Source organism: Glycine soja, chromosome 3 (genome assembly GCF_004193775.1).
Source record: "Glycine soja cultivar W05 chromosome 3, ASM419377v2, whole genome shotgun sequence".
Lineage (NCBI taxonomy): Eukaryota > Viridiplantae > Streptophyta > Magnoliopsida > Fabales > Fabaceae > Glycine > Glycine soja.
The window spans coordinates 47,573,010-47,592,938 of NC_041004.1; the positions used below are offsets into that span (position 1 = coordinate 47,573,010).

Sequence of the window (19,929 nt, forward strand, 5' to 3'; positions counted from 1 at the left end):
GATTGGGCTACATGTCCAGTTAGTCGCAAGTCAGTCACTGGCTATTGTGTTTTTCTTGGTAATTCTTTGCTCTCTTGGAAGGCTAAGAAGCAATCAACAGTTTCTAGGAGCTCTACTGAAGCTGAGTATATAGCTCTTGCTTCTCTTCCTGTGAATTACAATGGATAAAGTATCTTTGTGATGATCTTCATCTCTCTATTCTTGTTCCTTTTTGCACTTTTTCTGATAATGAATTTGCAATTCAGCTTGCAAAGAATCCCTCTTTTCATAAGAGAACAAAGCACATTGAAGTGGATTGTCATTTGGCTTGAATCAAGATTCATGAAGGCCTCATTCTCTTGTCTCATGTTCCTTCTGGATGTCAACTTGCTGATATGTTTACTAAGGCCTTGTATCCTACTTCTTTCAAGCAAAATATGCGCAAGCTGGGCCTTGTTGATATACATTGCCCACCTTGAGAGAGGGTATTAGAATTAGATGATTTCTCTGTCATTTGTATTTCTTTTTAGTCTTTTAGTTAATAACTAATTCTGTTAGTTAGTTATTTTAGTTAGTTAGTTATCTTCTTTTAGTTAATAACTAATTCTGTTAGTTAGTTATAGACTTACCTTCTTAGTTAGTTAGTTATCTTTCTAACCATAGCTTTGCTTGTATATATAGGAACTCTCTTAATCTGTTTTGATTGATTGAAGAATTTTTCAGAAACTGTTTTTTCTCCAAATTCAGTTTATGCTCTTTCATATTCCAATAGGCTAAAAATGATCGAAGGTTTCTAACATGCAACAATGATAATTAGGTTTGAATTTATCACCTCCTATAAATTTTTCAAATTCTTCACCACTAGACTAGTCTAATTCGGCGGGCTTAAAGCCAAATAGATTTGGAAAATTAAACATTGAACCTAAAAAAAATAGGTACTAGTCTAGAATTTGAGTAAGAAAGAAGTGAGCGCAAGAATGAGCGTGCAACTAAGGGTACTATCGTGATTTCAGCATTTGTAGGACTAATTACGTTTTAAAAATTAAATTTCAGTTAGAAAGAGGTGAGATGCAAAATAAAAATCCAACTGTATGTATGGCCATACAGCTAAAATTGAAAATATTAATTGTTTCATCTCATAAATAAAAGGATATTTTTCAGCAAAGGGCCATAGTTCTATTGATGGCATTTAAGTGACCACATAAAGGGGACCATAGTTGTGCGCAGCACGAGGCAAGTTTTGTTGTTGAAGAGACATATAAGGAATCTGACTTGTGTGTTTGAACAGAGGCCCAGAACTAGAAGTTGGACCCTAAACATGGCCCTTCCTTTTCCCATAAACCTTATTGTTGCTTTTCTTGTCACCTTTCACCCATGATATCAGATTTCTTTTCCTTTTTCACTTTCTCTGTTCCTGTTTTCCAGTATTCTTTTGGGTGCACTGATGAACTCCTCAGTTTTACAACATTTTGCGTTGCTTCCTCCAATAACTATGATAAGTAAAAACAATCCAATATGCAAAATAATGCTGGGGGCATTCTACCACTTTTTGATACAAAAAGAAACATAAACTCTAATAACGTACAAGTGAAATAGTAAGTGGGTAGAAAACCAACAATTAAACTGTTAGTACCTGGGAAAAGTCCTCGTGCCGATCAAGTTCACAGGCTTCCTAATAACATGCCTGATATAGTTCATGTGTTGGAGATTTCTTCATCATGAACTTGATAGCTGCCAAGTAACGGCTATATTTTAATACAAACAGAAAAACAGGTTCAAGTTTGAACAAACAAGAAAAACCTTAAAAAGGAAAATAATAGCCTTCTGACCTTTACAGCAAATTATTCCACTTTCGGTTGAATTACAAAAGATAATGTAATGATCAATAACTCCTCATGAACATGTTACAATTACAGGCTCTGGTGGTTGAAACTTGAAATGGCAGTGTAGGACATTTGCTTATTAAAGAAGAATTGCCCGGTACTGGGAAGTGAATTAAGAATTAATGTAGGATTATGCCTAAAAGAAAAAGAAATATGCCCATTCAAATCCAATCCTATAAGACAAACTTACAAATCAGGGTAGAATTGAGAGTGGCATAACAAATTATTCATGCAAACATTTAGTATTCCAAACAAACGTGGGAAACATAATTATAATATAACAATTTTCTTTCCATGGAGCTATATATTTATTTAATTATAAACTTTCCCCCCTAATTTAAGTAAGCCTTCTAGTGATCTACACTACAGATCTAGAATCCAAAAACAAACAGAAAACAGTCATAATTTGTTTAAAAATAAAGAAAAAGTTAAAAGAAGGAGATTCTGGCGGAAGCGGTGCCGCGGAATCCAACGGGACTTCAACCTTGGACGAATATTTGAGAGAGGAGAGGAAGTCATTTTTTAAAATAAAAAAATTAAATTTAATGCGTTAATCTTTTAATTATCTTTATAAATATTTAATAAACCGTCCTTTGCAATAAAAAAAAAGCCTTTATTTGAAAAAAATATCTGTTTAAGACTTGCTCATAAAAAAAGCAATCAAGGTATATTATTTGGATATTTATATTTGCTACTTCAAAAAAAGAAAAATTAACTATAGAGTACATTTATTTTTCTTTCATACCAGAGGCACGGTTGTCTGTGTTTTTTCACAATACTCTAAAAAAAATGAAATATCTTAGTATGTAGTATTAAAAATATTTTAGTATCCGACGATTATCTGTTAACAGGTTCCCAACTAAGAACTAGCGACGAAAGACCCCATAGCGTACGTGTAATTACTAGGCTTCCAAAACTGAATTGATTCGATCAACTATGATCGATAACCCATTAAACTAAGTATTAACTTTCTAATAAGGTTCAACCCAGTGACCCACAAGAGCATCATTAAAAACACTTTCAGAATAGAAGAATGAAACAACGCTACCGTGACTACTGTCCTCCTGGCCTAGCTGGAAAGCTCTCTGAAACAGTCGCTCAAACTCGATTAAATTAACACAGCTAAAAATATAGGAAATTTATTCTTTCTTCTTTTGTTCTTTTCTATTTAAATAAGGCAAAAGCACGACTCTTACACTTACTACACTGCGTTTAGCTGATTTCTCGAGAACATCTTCTCAAAGTTAAAAGCTTAAAGATATTGTAGCATCACGTGGCTTATCACATGACCTCTCTGAAATTTCTGCCTCCGTTTTCACCAAATCCATAGTCCTGACAATGCAAGATGCAGCAGTCAAAAAGTTAAGCACATGATCCCACATGAACGCAATATGGCATCTTATCCCATTATCCTTGTCATTTCAGACAGTAATAACTAATATATAATTCAGAATTCACTCTCAAAACATGGTATCTTTAGCTTTACTTGACTCACTATGCAACAAGCATCGCGACCATAAGAACCAAGATCCTCCCATTACCATGAAGAGCTGGTCCATAGCACTGACTGCTCTTGCTCTGCTATTATTAACCTGGTCTACCAGGGCCAAAGCTGAGTTTCTCCCATCAATACAAGTGCACTCTTGGCCATCAAGCAAGACTTCATCTTCTCGTCACGCTCATAGAAAGAATCTTTCTAAGCAGCTGGATTCCAGTTTCCGAAGGATACCTCCAAGCAAATCAAATCCCTCACAAAATAAGTAACTCTTACTATTAGCAGTTTCAAGCCTTTCCATCATACGCAGCTACCCTACTGGCAGGCAAATCATATTTCTTTTGCAGGTTCAATCCTCCAACATATGGTTCACAGACAGACAGACAGAACAAACAGCAATATCGGAACCACCCGTTTCTTTCCTGATCTTATTTCCTTTATTTTGTTTCAATTGCGCCTTCTAAAAACAAATATCTGTTAGTGTATACTTGATTACTTGTATCTTACCTTTCAACTGCCAAGTGCCAATGTTTATATGTATTGCAATTTACATTGAATTTTACAGTTTTGCTAACCACGCTTTTTGAGTTCTCTTATATACCTAAAATTTAAAATATTTGTATTCTAAAAACGGGGAACGATCTCTACGTTCGTATTGAAGTTATATATAATAATTATGCACATCACAGTATATAGGGGTGAGGGGGGAGGAGGTGCTAAGGAAATTCGTTAGAGGAAAAAAAATCTTTAGAGTAACTACCTTTCTTAATGCAATTTTCCAGTTACATAGTCTATGCGACATGGTAAAATGATACAAAATTACTAGCAAAGAGGAAATCATTCAAGCCTTCATGCATTAAATCTTGGGGACCCTGCTGACATGCTTAACGCCATCCTTCTCTTTAAGGAAAAAACTTGTCTTTCACTCTGCATTTGGTGCCTTCACTTTCTTCAGAGAAGCCTCAGAAAGGTCATCATCTCTTCGTCGTTTCTTCAATGTCTTCTTAGCAGCAATATCAAACCCACTTTCAACCTTTTCCTTGTTAGATCTTTTCTTCTTCCTATTAGAGTTAACATCATCTCCACTAACCTGAGCATTTTTCTTACTTTTGTGCTTTTCTTTTTTTGGGTTTTTCTTGAAGTTTTGGGTGCTCAGAAATGGTGCACCAGAACCTAGGGATTGGTCAATTTCTTTCCTCATTTCCTTTACAGTTTTTTTATTTGATTTATTATTCGAAGTGTCAGCAAGAAAGGCATCATTTTCCGTCAACTTTGTATCACTGGAACCAAACATGGTATAAAAATCTTTATAAGTAGATTCTTTGGATGCTTGTTTTGACCTCCAATGATCAGGATTCGCAGCATATCTGTGGTAATAAAGGAGGGTATAAATCATGAGGATTAACTTCAATAAACTTATAAACTCAAAGCTGAAACCAAACAACATTCCATCAGATGTCTTACTCTAACTCATAAGGTTTGAGTACACAAGAAGTTGAAAAATATTTTCTCAATCAAAAGCAATAGTCTGGAAATTCTATAATACACTAAATAGCCTGCAGCATACCCGTCAATATCTAGTTTCCTCAATAGGTAAGAGCCCTGCTTTGCCTTGGAAAGATCACTTCGCACAGCCAACATCTCAGACACTATAGCCTCTCTTAGTGACAGATTACTGGCAGTGAAGCACTTTTCAATGGTAAAAGCACCAGATGAGGTGAGAGCAACCTCTCCAAAATGCCCTTGTAGTCTACAAAATAAGTTATGAAAGACGTAAGGGGAAAAGATAGAGACAATAAAGTAGCAATTTTGAAATCCATTAAATACAGATTTATTAATATTTTCAACTTTAAGTCTTGAAATAAAATATTTTAAAAGGTAAAATCGATAGGGAAAAAGTACATACCCCCTCCAAAACTTAGGCTTTGGCTCATCAACTCTCAATTTTGGAATTTAACACCCCCTCAATTTTAAAAGTATCTCAATAGATATTTCAACCCATTTAGTGTTAGCCATAAGAAAGCATTATCTAAAGGATCCTAAACCACAAAGGGTCAAATTCTAACTTTGAATAAAATAAATTAGATTTCTGCCAAATAATTGCTCTCATTTCATGTGCATGTATCGATGAAATAAAACTTGAACATAAATCCCATAATTTATGTGATATAATGATGGAAAAAATTGTAGTTTAATATAGAAATAGTAGAAAACATAATATAAAAATCTTGTTTATAACATTAATCCTTCTAGCATAATTGCATAAATAAGAATTCCCTAGAGAACATAAATGCAAGATGTACAGTCAAAAGACATACTTTGTAACCAATCTGCGCTTCTGTTTCCCAGAAGCTCCCGAACATAGAAAAGCCTCAATAACATGTGACCCTCTTGCATCTACCACTGCTTCAAGCACATGAGTCGCTTCCATGGAAGTTATACTGATGATATAAGGTTGTATACATTCCTACCAAAATAGAATGCAGGACAATGGAAATTAGCAATTCCATAAACTATTAATGTAAACACTGAATAAAACTAGTAGGTTTAAATAAAATAACAAAGATTAGCAATGAGCAATTTATGGCATAGTGCTTCCATCAACTCCTACAGTAATACTCTGTTTGGTACAAAGGAAAGAAATTAAGAGACAAAATTGAAAGTTGAATTGTATAGAAAATAGAAGGAAAGTAAAATTTGAATTTTTGTTTCTAAAATACAGCTTTCCTCCTCTTTATATTTTCTCTTCAACCAAACAAAAGAAAAATACATCATTATCCATGTTTTCTCTCTATATTTTCTTTCTTCACATCCAAACACACCATAACAATAAGACATCAACAATACTATAAAAAATTCACCACACTATCAGATGTCTGAATGTGCATTACTATCTCAGCTAAAATACACATGGAAGAACAAATTGTCTGTAAAGAGGGAGACCTTAATCTTTCGGAATCAAACAAGGCTACAACAACACTTGAAACTCATTATTAGGATTTTCATTATTTATGATGATGGATGAAATTTTTTCTTTAGGAACAAATGCCAGATCTGCACCTAAGGAATAAGTTTAACAGCAATGCTATAACCCGTAAAGCATTATGCTATGTGCCATTAAAGGATTTCAACAAAAATGGAACATTCTTCCTCTATGTTTTGTTTAAGAGTTCAATTTCTCTGCTGTCAGTGTAAATTTTTTTCTTAATGCTGCTAATCAATCAGAAATCATTTCAGGTATGACTTTTAAAGTAGTTATTATTAAAGTTAATAAACTTTCCATACATGACAATGTGTGATTGGATGACAGTGTAAGAAACCTTCACATTGTCAGTGCAAAGATTTTTTTTATATTGTCAATCAATTAAAAATCATTCCAAGTATGACTTCTAAAGTAATTATTATAAAAGTCAATAAACTTAACACACATGACAATCTGGGATTGGATGGCCATGTAACAAACCTTTGCATTGTCAATGTATTCTAATTAAATTCTTGGTCAAAAGAACAGGAATGAAATTTCACTAGTTGACATTGATAACAATACAGGAAGTAGTGACCTTTCATACTCAAGTAAAAAAAAAAAAACCACTACACTGCAGGGTAGTGAAAATACAAGCCAGGGCCTTGCAAAGAGCATGACCTCTCAATTCCCAATTTCCCATGCACAATATACAAAATAAATGTCTTCCCTACTACATCTCTGCCACTTTCCTAAAAACACCCCTTCCACAACACTCACATGTGACTGAGATAACCAACTTACCCCAAAATACAGATCACTCTTTTTTCCTACTCTCATACACCCTCAACCCCTTAGTCATATTTGGACCTGCCACAACATCAAAAGGACCACCTAGTTCAGGCCCAACAACTGCCTCTAATACTTTTGAGCTAACAAAACCAAAAAGAAGCAGCCAAAACATCAATTTTCAAGAAAGTCACTTACACTTCTAAAACGGAATACTGTCTGTAGGATCAGAGAACCCATGACATGCATTTTAGAACCACTTTGCCAGCTCCAATTGGACTTATCTTCACTTGTGAAACAGCTATCAAGAAACAATAGTCTTGGAACAATCCATTTTGGAGACTCATCCACTGGACACACTGCTTCAGCAAGGACTTGACAGCACTGCCCCAAAGTTACAAAACGTCCATCAAAGTTTTCACAAGGATGAAGAACAGAATTAGGAAGGTAAAATAACTTCAGTGTGTAATGCAAGTAACAATTTTCTTTTCAATTTTGAAGCAATCATTGTAGGCTTAGAGTTAGGTTTTAGAAGCAATATATTAGTTTGCAATATCAAATACATAAGCATATAGGAATCCACATATCATAGACAATGCAACTAAAGCAAACCTTGTGTTCATTAATATGAAGCCTTTCACTGGCAGCAACAAGTGAAGCAACAACTCCTGACCTTCCCATTTTGAAAAGACCCTCCAAATTTGGCCCAAGTTCTTCCCAAATCAACTCCATCTACCAAACAATAAAATATCTTAAAACAAACCTGGGAAAATATCTGCAAAGAGAAATTTGTAACACAAATAGACATTGAGGAAAGTATATAACAAATGCCGTACATGCAACACTATGCAACTAATTCTAAAGTAGATAAAATTAATTGGTGGCCACCCTTAGCAAGATGAGGAAAATGTTCAAGATTGAAAAGCAGAATGGCAAGTAGGCATAATACCAGATCTTGATTGCTTGCATAAGAAATTAATGCTTGAACAACAAAGTTTCCATGTTGATGAGATGATAACTCAAACAAGGAATTCCTGAATACTTTAGTGAATAATTCATTGAATAAGGCCTCAGGAGATACTTCCAAAACAACCTGCAAAAAGATTAGAAAATTTCATTACCTCAGAATCTCTTTAGAAAAAAGAATTTTACAGATGCCTCCATAAAATTTGCATAGGCATAAAATTGTTAAGTATATAATGGCACATGAAAATATACATCATACAAGATGGTATAGACTATCACAACAATTTACAAGCATAACATGTCAAATGCACAGATCAATGTCCACCAATAGATATTATTTAGGGACTAAAAAAAGTTCTTGAGATTAATCTTTTGGAAAGGTTACTATGATGGAAGATATATAATGCTTGTTTGCTTATGTACTAAAACACTAGAAAAAAATTCACATTTACTATAGACAGTATGAAAGGAACATATGAAACTTTTCTTTAAAACATCTTCAAAATAAGAATTAGCTAATTACATGTAGTTTCTATTGAACTTCTCTTTGTATTATTCACAAGCTCCAGCACTACTCTAGCTAATTATACAGTTTTCCCTCATCTATATGTTTCTCACCTCCATTAGATGGCTAAATTTAGATTCTTTTAACAAATTCTTGAGCTCCGCTACTACTCTAGTGCCTATAAAATTGTCCTCTGCATTATTCTTATCCTTGCAGCCAAGAAGGATAGGAATCACATGTAACAACTCTTCATCATCGCCTGCCAAGACCCTCAGCACTGTCTGCCATTAATCAGAAATCCCAGTGAGATGAGAGGAATCAAAGAGAAAAGCTAAAACTAAAACTAACAGTAAGCACATAATGGCACCATAGAAAATGCTTTAACCGAAGTGGTAAGAGAACAAAGTTAAGAATGAATTTCACAATCTCTTTACAGTATGATAAAGTTCTAAAGCAAGCAGATCCAGAAATTACTCAAACGAAGGCTATACTCACATAAGCTCCATCCTAATATCAACCCCACTTATGGAATTACCAGACTCTAGAGGCTAAGACAATATAAACACCACAATGCTCCCCACCGTCAACCAAAGCAAGAAAAATTTAAATTAATTTCTTTAAAAAGAGAACTTCGTTGAACAACAATAGGCTGTCCCCCAACCTAATAATAAATATCAAGCCTGATGGAGTACAAAGTATTTGTTTAATGCACCATATATAAAGAGAGATGGAAATGATACCTGGAAAACCAAACTGCTGAATTGGTCAACTTGTAGTATCTTGATACATTTCTTAGCATGCTTTAACATATCTGACACAAGTGATTTCAGTAAATTTGGAAATCCAGGCTGAAAATTTGTTGCATCATATTTTTTTGAAGAAAACTCCTTCGAATTCAACCGGTCTGCTAATACTGTAGTTGATTTTGATAAATAGTATCCGGACTTATCTAATGGTACTCCTCTACAAAGGCAAAGAAGAGTCCGAAGCACGTGAGAACCATAGCAGTTGCACATGACATCAACAGAATTTGCTGCAATCACCTGCCAAATGACATGTATACGTATAAGAATTCACATTTAAAGAAGAAGAACAGCCTTCAGAAAAGTAGTATGAAATGCGTTACCACCTTGCATATCATGGTTAACGCCTCCTCAACGAGAGGGCGAACGACGTCATCGTCGTCCTGGAGATGAACAGCTAAAGACTTGATGGAGGTCTCAGCGACATGAGAACCAGATCTATCCATTGCAATATAGGGGAAGTGGTTAGCAGAAGTGTGAAGGAAATCACAAAGATGGTGTACATCACAGCCCTGGAGAATGGTCTCGAGAGTGTGGCTAAGAATATAATCAGTTGCAATTTCGAATTCTTTCCCCTTGGTTTCTTCGAGAGCATTAGCACATATAAGTGATCGATCCTCCAATTCAACCCCGTCACTTTCAAAAAGATTAGAAATTTCAGAGAAGTATTGGGTTGTTTCAGGGTCAAGCTGTTTCCTGCAAAGGTAAAGGAAATGCAAATTGAATAAATAAATAAAGACATAAAAAGTTGAAGGGAAGCAGAGTAGGTACCTAACACGGGATAGTTGAGGCGGAGAAGTGAAGGAGTTGGAATCGAATGCATGAGTGGATCCTCCTTTCTTATGCTTCCTCCTCTTAGTTTTGCCTTGTTTGAGGGGTTCATAGTCGTGCTCGCCCATTGAGCTTCTTGACACCAATGTTTTTGAACCAATAGAAACCATAAGAGATTGCAGTACCTTAGATTCAGGTTGAGGCTGCTTCTCTCCCACCGTTTCACCTATTACCTAAACCCTACTTCTCTTCAACGCAAAACCCTTTTCGCTTTTCTTTTACTCCTTCACCCCAAAAAAATGCTACGATTTTTTATATTTTTATTATGATTAATAGCGACGTTGATTCCTCAATAATTTTTTATTCGAATTTAATTTATTATTTTATAATTATCACAACTATGTATTTTCTGATGTTTTTTTGCATAAATTTTTCCAAATAATTATAACTTTTGGAATAATTTTAAATAGAAAATTATTTAAATGATTTAGAAGTAAAAAATTATTAAATTTAAAATATTTTAAAGATAAGAGGATTTAATTTTTTTTAATCTATATACAATGTGATTGGGTTAGATATTGGCCGAAGATGATCAAGATAAAATGTTGAAAAATTAAAAGATACCAAGCGACCCATTTCATTAAAACAAGAAAAAATATTTTCTTCCATTTTTTTTTGTTTTAAAACCAGAGTCTCCTCGTCTCTCCCTCACCCATGCTTGCTTCTTCTTACTCTCCTCACTCATTTCTCTCCATTATTTCAAAATTCACCAAACTAATTGCACCCATGAGGCACATTACCAATGAAAGAGTGCTTTGAGTTGAAAGGACTGACACCCACTCCTTAAAAATCTTTATTTGTAGCCCTTTGAGATAAACACATAACCCATAAATCTAGAGCTTTATTTTATGGCATAGATTAACGATGGATTTTGTGAATGTGATATGGAAATTTGAATATCAGGATTTTCATAAGTTTCCTCCAAACCCTAAGCATTACAAATTAGCGATAGATGTTCTTCCAAGAATATCTTTCATCACGTTGCTCAATTTTTCATTAATTATATGATCCATTTGAACCAATTCAATTGTATATTTTTTACGTATATGAAATTATGAATTGAATGGAGCATGGACAAATCCTAACAAATAGTCAAGTTTGATATACACTCATAAAAAAAGTGTTATGATTGTTATATATTTTAAGGGTTAGTTCGATAGAAAGAAAAGAAATAAAAGGAAAGTAAATTATGAAAATTATAAACTAAAATAAAGCTTAAAACTGTAGATCTTCCATCATTTTGTTGTTTTTACTCTTAATTTTTTTCTCCAAACAAACACAGTCTAAGAATTTTTTATTTTTACGGAAGAGTCTGTTATCTATTAATAAGCACCAAATTTAGATATTTACGTTTCATTGAGTGAGTAAATTAAAAGCAATTTGTCATTATTTTTTACTTTCATGTGATTTCTATCAAGTTAGAAATTCAATTACTCAATTGGTTTGACGTGATGTTGCTACTCCTTAATTATATTTAGTGAAATTATCGTTGAAGATAATAACCTAAAGTTTTGAAAATCTTTAATTAGACACGACTCTACATTAAAACCATCATAACCTACTTGAAAAATCCGTGTAATCTTATAGTGACATTTTGACATGCAGTGCCTTTAATTAATAATTAAAAAAATTGTAAACATATTTCAATTTAGAATTAGAATATTCTTTTATTATAAAAAAATAATAACACATTGTATTATTGAAATTTATATTTTTGTATACAGGTTGTAGATTTTTTCAAGGTGTAATTAAGTATACAAAGATGAATGATATTTAAGGCAATCTTTCTTAACACTCTTTTCTATTACTTAAAAATTACAAAATTAAAATAGAACTTTATTAAATATAAGGTGAAATCCATAAAATTTTATGATTTCTAATAAATTTCAATGAATAAAAAAATATTTTTTTTTAAATTTTTTTTAACATTTATCTTATATAACTATGTAAAATTATTTTAGAACAACCATTTGGTATGAAATAATTTGTGTAAAATATAAGGAATAATTTAATATTTATGCATGATCAGTATTAAAAAATTATATAATCAATAAAAAATTATAATAAATATGATTTAAAAATAATTATTATAAATACCAATTATAATTAAATAATAATGTAAAACCTCTTTATATAATCAAAACTTATACTATTTACTCTATAATGAATTAGTCCATTTATTTGTTAGTTAAGAATGCAGGACCATATACATGACTTAATGAAGTGAAAATTCATACCTGTACCGTCCTAAATCAAATTGTAATTTGACTCTCATACTCTTAGTTTTTATGTACTCTTGAGACTAGGAAGTTGTGTAGTGAAATTATAATTTGAGTGATATTTGATGTGAGATTTTTTGTTATTTCATGTATTTTCTTGACAAAATTCGCGTTTGAATATTAGTTATTAATTTGTAGAAGTATAGTCACTCAATCAAGTGAAAAAGTTAAAAAAAAATACACAATTTCATGAAAAATCTGATGTTATTTTCACTTGATAATAGTCATAGTAAATTGACCATGACCGTGGTCAACTTCCAAATGGTCATGGTTAACATCATGAGGGTCGTGATCAGTTTGCAACTCCCACAATGTTTAAACTTCCAACAACGACCTTGGTCAACCATAAGGGCCCTCATCATTTTACAATACATCAAGGTTCAACTTTAGGATTTTGATAGCGATTGTAGTTGATATCACCATGGGGATAGTGAGCTTAATCAAGGTAACTATCTTTAGATGTCTAATTAAAGTAATCATATCTAATCAGAATATTTATCTATAGTATACCTAATTAAAATAAATATCTTTAGAGACCATATTATAATATCTATCTATGGTGTATATGATTAAAATAATTATCTATTAACATTCAAAATTCAATATTTAGTTTACCTTTTTGAGAACGTTGAAAGCGTTTATGAACAGTAGGAAACACCATGAGGATGGATTGTGATCATCGTTCCTTCCTTACTAGTATGTTTATGCTAATTTCTTCTAGGTTTTCTAGTTTTGCTTTAGCCATCAACAACTAGTCTCCTATAGTCTAGGGGTTATGTTATAATTGCTCAATTGTACTATTTCTATTATTCTTAATTAAACTACTCAATGGTTTATGTTAATTAAATTTGTGCCTTATTGTTATTGTTAATTAAGACTTGATCAATCTTAACTTAATCGAATATATAGTGGTGATCATCCGTGTGTATTTGGTGGATCTAGGTAGTGAATGTTTTATATCAAACTGCATGATCCAACTGTTTGGATAATCTCCAATAAATTAGTTTATCTTTAAATTAGTCATCCATAGACTTTATTTCATTATTTGCCTTAATTTGATACATTCACGATCATTGGAGTATCGATGTAAGACAAAAACACCTATTGACCCAAATCAAAGGCTTTAGGTGACTTTGGAAATTGGTAACTTAGGGTAGGAATTTCTTATGAACATGGTTGGGAAAAAATTGGTACTAGTGAATCATAATCCTTAATCACTTTAAATATCATTCAATTTTCTCATTTATCTTATTTTACTTGTTTTCTTTTAAAATTAAAATCACAAAAAAATTCAATATCTTCTTAATTTACTTTAACTGTTTGGTTTAATAATTTTGACTATTTGGAAACACAACTGGTTCCTTAGATACGACATTCAAACTTAAGTTCATTGTTATTACTGCGTAAGGTACACTTGTCCTTGTGCATATATATTTTATGCATCATGTACCATCCTGGATCGAATTTTAATCCGATCCTGATACTCTTAGCCTTTGCATTTTCCACTTTAGGCTAGGGGGTTGTGTACCCTTCCATACCAAATTGTAATTTGATCCTCATGCTCTTAAGCCTCTATACACTTTGTGGTTAAGGTTAGGGGTTGTGTACTTTCTCGGATTAGATTGTAATCCAATCCTCATATGTCAAACCATATTGATTGAGCCTTAAATCCGATCACTATGATATCAAAGACTGATTCGATCATCCCTGAGACCTATGAAGTTAAGGGGAATATTTTGATACACAAGACAGCTTGACCCATGAAGGTTCATCTTAATGGCATGCCAACATTCTTTGGATATGAGAATATTTTGATATGTCATAATGTTCGGCCCACAAATATTAGAAGGAATGGATGCAGCAGACTAGGATAAATAGTTTTCTTCTTGATCTAAGAGACGATAGGTTAAATTTTACCTTTCACTATTTTAAATTAGATCATTTCCACTACGACAAAATTGAGGAAGCCTTTTCTATAACAATATACTATAAAATCACTGCATGACTGCAAGTATAATTTTGGTAACTCATGATTTCGTACTTTATCTTTTCACAAACTTTTGATACTGATGATAATAGATATAGCTCCATATTTCTGCCTCTGGCAAATTCTTCTGATTAGTGAACCTATTTTATGGTTGCTAGCTTGCGCGCCCTGAACGGGAATAGCAGAAAAATGAATTACAAAATATAAGTGAATTTCTTTAAACCTATTTTTAAAAAAAATTAATTTAACTTAGAATTATCTGAAAAACTCATGCTGGACTTACCGCACTCTGTTTTGGTTACATTATTCTTATTTCTTACATATTATGGAGTGATTTATTTATATTGTGATACACACCCACTATGGAAATTGTGAACCATGATCATAAATGAACAAATAGCAGATTCATTCATTCCATAGTGAAATGGTGAATGGACCAACCAACTTAATGATAAGAGAGAAGCACTATCAAGCATCAAACAAAACTGTGACTTGGAGATCACCGGCAATTAAAGTAAGGGATAAGCGACTTAGGCCCTACATGACTATTTATATTTTAATGCATCATGACAAGACACAAGCCAAAAATAATTGAATTTATAATATAAGCAATCAAAACCAATGCTTACCATTAATAAGAAATCATTCCGTTACTATATAGGCATGGCCTATCCAAATTTTATTCTTCTATTCGGAGATCGAACTCTGGAAGAATTAGATTGATGGCTGTTAACTGTACTTCCTCAATTCAAATCCCAATTCAGAAATATGGATCATTTCTCAAGTACCCCAACAAAAAATTGATGCCCAGACGCAGCTATGTCCCACTGAAAAAGGCATCGGTACTGAGGATCACAGCATCCATCAAGAACAAGGTCAATATCTTCATCTTTTTCTGTCATTTAATTTTATCCTTAATGTTGTGAAAGAGATGCTTTTGGTAAGTTGTGTTAATTAATGTCTAGCTATTTGGTCTCTAATTAAACAGGTTTATGAAGATCACTCTCAGGGCATAATCTGCTACCAAGATGAGTTTGGAGAAATAATTTGTGAAGGGTATGATGAAGGGTCTTGTTTCCAAAGAATTCCAGAGCCAACCAATCGTCCAAGAGATGCTCAAATCACGACGAATCTTCTTCTACGACAAAGTTGGCTTCAGATAGTTAAAGGAGAGAACTCGAATGATGGTCTGCAAAAGGACTTGAACTGTAATGGCTTTAACTCATTCTGCTAATTACCTTAGTGAGCATCATCAGAAATTAAGACTTTATTGTATTTGCAGAGGGTTTTGTTCCTAATGCTCATGCCTCTTGCGAATTGTAACTTTTATAATGGCAATGCTTTTCTTAATTGCCTTTACTTTTCGACTAGTTTTTTGTATTATCTGATGATAGAAAATGATGATGACTTCCCATCACAAAGCAATAAATTTAATTGAATGTATGTCTTTGTATTCTAAAAAGACAAATTAAGGCAATTGCCAAAAGCAGAAGAGGAGGGAAAATATGATATGTATGAGAAAAGCAAAAGGAGGCTAACTTAAGTTGCTGGATTTTAAAAAAGATCTTCTTTCAATGTTCGCTGCTGTGGTCACTAATCTTCACTCTTCAGACCCTCATCACATAATAATAATAAGAAGAATAAGAAGGATAATAAAATAAAAGTGTGAAAGGGAAATAATTAATTAAATTCCTGGAAAGAAACGACATGGATTATAGGGGTCAAACCAGTGACCAGTCACTGTTCAATCACGCTATATGTGAACACATGTACCTGACTGAAACCTGAATTGTAATGTTTCCTTCAACCAAAAGCAGACAAAGAGTTGGTTCCTTCTTCACGGAACTGTTCCGTGATTCATTAACATGCTTATTACTTATTAGTTTAGTTAAGAGGGGAATGAAGGAAATGAAGTAATTTTAAATTACACTCTATTTTAATTGGTTCAAAAGGCTTAATCGCTTGATATTATTCTTGTTATTTTTGTTTGAACTTTAAAGCCTAACTTTACAAGTGTAAATAGAGTGTTCACTAGTGAAATTAGTTTGGATTTATGAGATATTTTCATTCAAACATGATTCGATTTGAATTAGCTCATATATATTTATATAAATTGACCACTCAAATCATATTTGAGTTGGTTTAGATTGAATCATCAAATCACAAAATAAGATAATACAAATTAAAAAAATAATAATAGAGAAAAAATAAAAAAATACATAATAAAATGAAAGAAAGTTAATGAATAATATTAAAAATGGAAATTAGAGATGTATATAACATAAAAATTATAGAATTATAAAATTACACAACATTTAATTTTTTTTAAAATAATATGGGTTCGGACTAATTGAAAGTTTATATGCTCAAATTTAATATTCAAACTGATGTTATCAAGTTTGTAATTTCAAAATCCAATGATTTTAATCAACTTAAAATTTTGTCTTTGTTTTATTTAAATTTTTTAGATCATTGATTTAGGTTGAACTCATGACTGCTGTCAAAGTTCAAATAAGAAGACATGTCATTGTAAGACATTAATATTTTAATTGGTTGAGTGCAAAAATAAATAAATATACAAATTTATAGTGAATAATTTATAATAAATTCTCAAGAGTTTAATTTTCCAAGAATCATGATTGTCAAAAAAAAAAATCCTACCAAAAGTTCCCTAAACAATTATTACTTAAGACTCGTTTATGTGGCTGAACTTTCAAACAAAATAAAATAAACTGTGGGTGAACCTAATTAAAAAAATGTAGTTAATTTAGAATTACTAATTGCAAATTTTACAATAAACAATTAAACATGAGAAGAAAAAAAAACTGATTTGGTGAGGGAATTAGCGAAAGAGGCGCTTAGACGTGAAACGGTGTCGGGTTAAATGCAGAGAGAAAGAAGGAAATGTAAATTGAATTTGCGAATTGGTAATTGCAAGCAAAACCCTAGTGAGTGATAGATAGGTGAGGTGCTGTTGTCTGAATCGAATAGAATCGGGAAGGAAGATCAAAGATGTGGTGGAGATCAGCATCTTTCATCATGGACAGGCAGCGGAACGAGGAGGCTGATCTGAAGGGGGACTCCTCAAACCCTAACCCTAACCCTAATATCTCTGCCTACTATGAGACGAGAGCGGCGCACCACGGCGTGGTCACCAGCGACTGGCTGGCCCAGGCTCAGGCCGCTATTGGGCCCGACCCCGACCCCAACCCTGAACCTGAACCTCAACTCAGGCCCGATCCTGACAAGCCCTTCAGTGTCATCGATGAGTTTAACAGCTGGCGGAAACAGCCCCATTTGGCCGAGGCCGTCGCCGCCATTCGGGCCCTGGCCGCCGTCATAAGGTCCAGCAAGGCTACCACCATGATGCAGCTCGAGATTGAGCTCAAGAAGGCCTCCGATTTTCTCAAGGTATTCACTCTATTGTTTCTTCATTCATTTCCAACGCTCTCTCTCTCTCTCTCTCTCTGACACATTCTTCTTCATTGCTTTGCATTGCAGTCTTGGGATACCACCTCTATCTCTCTGACAGCCGGCTGTGATCTCTTTATGCGATATGTCACTCGGACTTCTGCTTTAGAATACGAAGACTTCAATTCCGCTAAGTCTCGCTTGATCGAGCGCGCTGAGAAGTTTGGAGAAATCTCCTACAAGGCAAATTCCAACTCTCACTAACTCTAATTTTCTTTTCTTTCCTCACTCTCGTGCCCATATTCCTTTTTTTTTTTGTCCTTCTTTGCAGGCCCGCAAAGTTATTGCAATGTTGAGTCAGGATTTTATATTTGATGGCTGCACAATTTTGGTTCATGGTTTTTCCAGAGTTGTCTTTGAAGTCCTAAAACTTGCTGCACAAAATAACAAACTATTTCGGGTCTTCTGCACAGGTTTTTGCCCTCTTAGTCTCTTACTCTCGTTATATAGACTGTCTTGGCAAAAGCAAAACTAGTTCATAACTTAGCTGAAAACTTTAAAGTTAATTGAAGGCTTATAAGCTAGTATAAATTAGCAGCTGATTGAATTGCAAGTGTTTGGTTAGGAGAGTTGGAATTGTTATTCTCAATTCATTACCCTATTCATTTTAAAACAATACAAGAAGCCAACCTTGCTCTGTACAATTTTACTGATAATTTGGTTTCTGTTAGTCCATTATTGTTGATTGATATAAAGCTTTGTTGTTGTTGCTGATATTGCCTGTGAGGTTTGGTTTCAAATTTTAGTCACCATAGTTTTCTTCATAAATCCCATTTTAAACTCGTGGAGTCTGTATCTTTGGCATCTTCATTGTGATCTGCACTTCAACCCTTGTGTGCACAAATTGGCAGAGGGAAGACCAGACCGAACAGGTTTGCGGTTGTCGAATGAGCTGGCCAAACTTGATGTTTCAGTGAAACTTCTAATAGATTCTGCTGTTGCATATACTATGGATGAGGTGGACATGGTTTTTGTGGGTGCGGATGGAGTTGTCGAAAGTGGGGGCATAATCAACATGATGGGGACCTATCAAATAGCATTGGTTGCTCACAGTATGAATAAACCAGTTTATGTCGCTGCTGAGAGCTACAAGGTATATTTGCATGCATTCATCCTTTTTTGACGAATTAGGAATTTATGTTGTCTTGTTTGTGTTACTGTGCCTGCAGTTTGCTCGCCTTTACCCTCTTGACCAAAAGGATTTAGCCCCTGCATTACGCCCTATTGATTTTGGCGTACCTATTCCATCGAAGGTTGAGGTTGAAAGGTCCGCGCGGGACTACACCCCTCCTCAATACCTGACTCTGCTTTTCACAGATTTAGGTGTTCTTACTCCATCTGTCGTTAGTGATGAGCTCATCCAGCTATACTTATAGTAATCCATCCATGTATATTTTTCCCCCTATTTTCCCTATCAAGATCATGTATTTCACATGAAACAATTTTGTGACAAGCACGTGTATTGTTTCAATTAATTAGGGATAGGTTTTAGTATCTGTGTGCAACACGTAATTTGTTAATTCTTTGATTGAATTTCGAAGCATAGCGCGATTTCTGTGAGAGGAATGGAACTGCATTCCGTTTTGGTTTTTGGAACTTGGTTAAAGAATTAAAAGTAAAAATAATTTATGAAGAAAGTGTTATAACAATTCCTTTTAAGAAAACTATAAAAAATTTATATTGGAAAGAGAAAAAGAGGATATTAATATAGGTAGATGATTGAAAATATCAAATATACAAATAAAGATAAAATGATGTTAATTTAAAATGGTTGAGAGAAAGTTTTTAGCTAGTCATAGAGATATATAGTACATGCATTGGACCTCCAAAGGAAAAAAAGTAAAGTAATATTGAAATGTCTAATTGACAAGAGAGGAAAAAATGAGTGTTTTACTCTCCAAGTTTTGTATATTAATTATTATGAGTAAAAAAAATAGGATACACAACTTGAAGTGTTTCTTACTTTTCACATTGTCAAT

General features: G+C 33.4%; 3 protein-coding genes across 3 annotated transcripts; 2 read left to right on the forward strand and 1 right to left on the reverse strand.

The window, feature by feature from the left end:
• Positions 1 to 4,082: 4,082 nt before the first annotated feature.
• LOC114407861 (pumilio homolog 23) lies at positions 4,083 to 10,440 on the reverse strand. The gene is made up of 10 exons (XM_028371136.1): positions 10,154 to 10,440; positions 9,709 to 10,078; positions 9,320 to 9,622; positions 8,693 to 8,860; positions 8,058 to 8,201; positions 7,721 to 7,840; positions 7,307 to 7,492; positions 5,676 to 5,824; positions 4,925 to 5,107; positions 4,083 to 4,724 (listed from the first exon to the last, which is right to left on the reverse strand). The coding sequence occupies exons 1-10, from the start codon at positions 10,321 to 10,323 to the stop codon at positions 4,280 to 4,282; spliced, it is 2,238 nt and encodes a 745-aa protein (XP_028226937.1). The 5' UTR covers positions 10,324 to 10,440; the 3' UTR covers positions 4,083 to 4,279.
• Positions 10,441 to 15,110: 4,670 nt separating this feature from the next.
• LOC114407862 lies at positions 15,111 to 15,951 on the forward strand. The gene is made up of 2 exons (XM_028371138.1): positions 15,111 to 15,354; positions 15,468 to 15,951. The coding sequence occupies exons 1-2, from the start codon at positions 15,202 to 15,204 to the stop codon at positions 15,711 to 15,713; spliced, it is 399 nt and encodes a 132-aa protein (XP_028226939.1). The 5' UTR covers positions 15,111 to 15,201; the 3' UTR covers positions 15,714 to 15,951.
• A 1,355-nt stretch (positions 15,952 to 17,306) lies between these two features.
• Positions 17,307 to 19,510, forward strand: LOC114407863 (translation initiation factor eIF-2B subunit alpha-like). The gene is made up of 5 exons (XM_028371139.1): positions 17,307 to 17,890; positions 17,981 to 18,133; positions 18,222 to 18,363; positions 18,802 to 19,043; positions 19,120 to 19,510. Exons 1-5 carry the CDS (start codon positions 17,492 to 17,494, stop codon positions 19,324 to 19,326), a joined length of 1,143 nt encoding a protein of 380 aa, XP_028226940.1. The 5' UTR covers positions 17,307 to 17,491; the 3' UTR covers positions 19,327 to 19,510.
• Positions 19,511 to 19,929: the final 419 nt, after the last annotated feature.